The following is a 1,366-nucleotide window of genomic DNA, read 5'->3' as shown; positions in this document are numbered from 1 at the left end:
GCTAGCATGTCGATTGCTAACGGACAGGAAATTTGAAATCACGTTAATCAACGAAAAAGCAAAAAAGAGACTTTTAGACGGTTTTAAGATTGGATCATCCACAATACATGTCAAGGAACTTATTAACGATGAACTGGTGGTTTCTTTTTTGACGTTGCCTGCCTACATCACGGATGAAGAAATATTAAGCAAGCTACATACTTGGGGAGTCAAAGCGGTATCGGTAATCAAGCGTCGGGTGTGGCCGGGAACCAAAGTCGCCGATGGAACAAGGTTTGTGAAAGTCAAATTTAATGAAACTGTACAGTCTCTGCCTTATTCTTTTAGATTTAACACAGCTCTTGGTCCAGAATATTTTAGAGTTATTCATGATAGACAGGTTAAAGTCTGCAGGATATGTTTACAACCGGGCCACATTGTCAGGGACTGTCCTGATTTTTGCTGCCACTCCTGCGGAGTCCAGGGGCATTATGCGAGAGAATGCTCGGAAAAAAACGGGAAAAGAATGTCAGATCTGTCATAATCAATTAAATAACTATTTGCAATCTAAGCGATTCAGATGATCAAGATCAGGGTCTGACAATGAATCGGGAAGAAGCCGATACGCAAAGCGCAGAGAGTGAAATGGAGGGGGAAGAGTATGAGCAAGGGGAGGGAGGTGAGGAGGAGCAAAGCGAAGGCATTTTAGGCGCTGAACAGCCTGTCGTTGGTATGCCGTGCACGGAGGTGACCGGTGTGCTGGCGAAGTGGACGCGGAGTGCGCCGTGCACGGAGGTGTCTGGTGCGCTGGCCGTGGGCGAAGTAACTGAAACCAGTAAAAGCACGGCCGAGGAGGAGGGGGGAGAAGTCGCTGCTCCTCTTTTCCCCGTGATGGAAGGGAATTCGCAATTTCTGTCATCAAATCACCTGCCATCCTTTCAAACCCCGGTAAGCGCTTTGTCGCAGAGGCTCAGAATAGTGGAAGATCCGGAGTCAGACCCTGATCTTGATCTAACAAAAATTATAAACACAAGGAAAAGATTAGCAACATTGGCAACAAAACCCAAACGAAAAACTAAGAAATGATTATGACAACACTTCTCCATTTAAACATTCATGCTGCTTCTCTCGCTTAATGCCCGTGGGCTCTGCAGGGAAGAAAAGGTAAACGCTGTCATTTTTCAGTCGCACTGTGATATTCTCTGTTTACAAGAAACAAAGTGGGATATTTTAAAAGAAAAAGAGATGTCACAGAAATGGAAAGGGAAAATGTTTTCATCCATATCAAGTACTCAAGCGGGTGGGGTTGCTATTTTCGTAAGGGAGGGTCTGTTTAATAATTGTCATTTAGTTCACAGGGATCAGCAGGGCAAATTCATCATAATAG

At 44.6% G+C, this 1,366-nt stretch overlaps 1 protein-coding gene across 1 annotated transcript in view; it reads left to right on the top strand.

Annotated features, from left to right (window-relative positions):
• Positions 1-544: 544 nt before the first annotated feature.
• Positions 545-1,366, top strand: part of LOC106938708 (uncharacterized) — a 28,642-nt gene continuing 27,820 nt past the window's right edge. Inside the window, exon 1 of the mRNA XM_015020842.1 lies at positions 545-927. Coding sequence (XP_014876328.1) covers positions 583-927 — 345 coding nt within the window. The 5' untranslated portion in view covers positions 545-582. The remainder of the gene's footprint in view (positions 928-1,366) is intronic.

This window comes from Poecilia latipinna, unplaced genomic scaffold, assembly GCF_001443285.1.
Source record: "Poecilia latipinna isolate Pla-1442-1.1 unplaced genomic scaffold, P_latipinna-1.0 Scaffold2672, whole genome shotgun sequence".
NCBI lineage: Eukaryota > Metazoa > Chordata > Actinopteri > Cyprinodontiformes > Poeciliidae > Poecilia > Poecilia latipinna.
The sequence above is the reverse complement of the archived record's forward strand: the minus strand, read 5'-3'. Positions and strand labels throughout refer to the sequence as shown.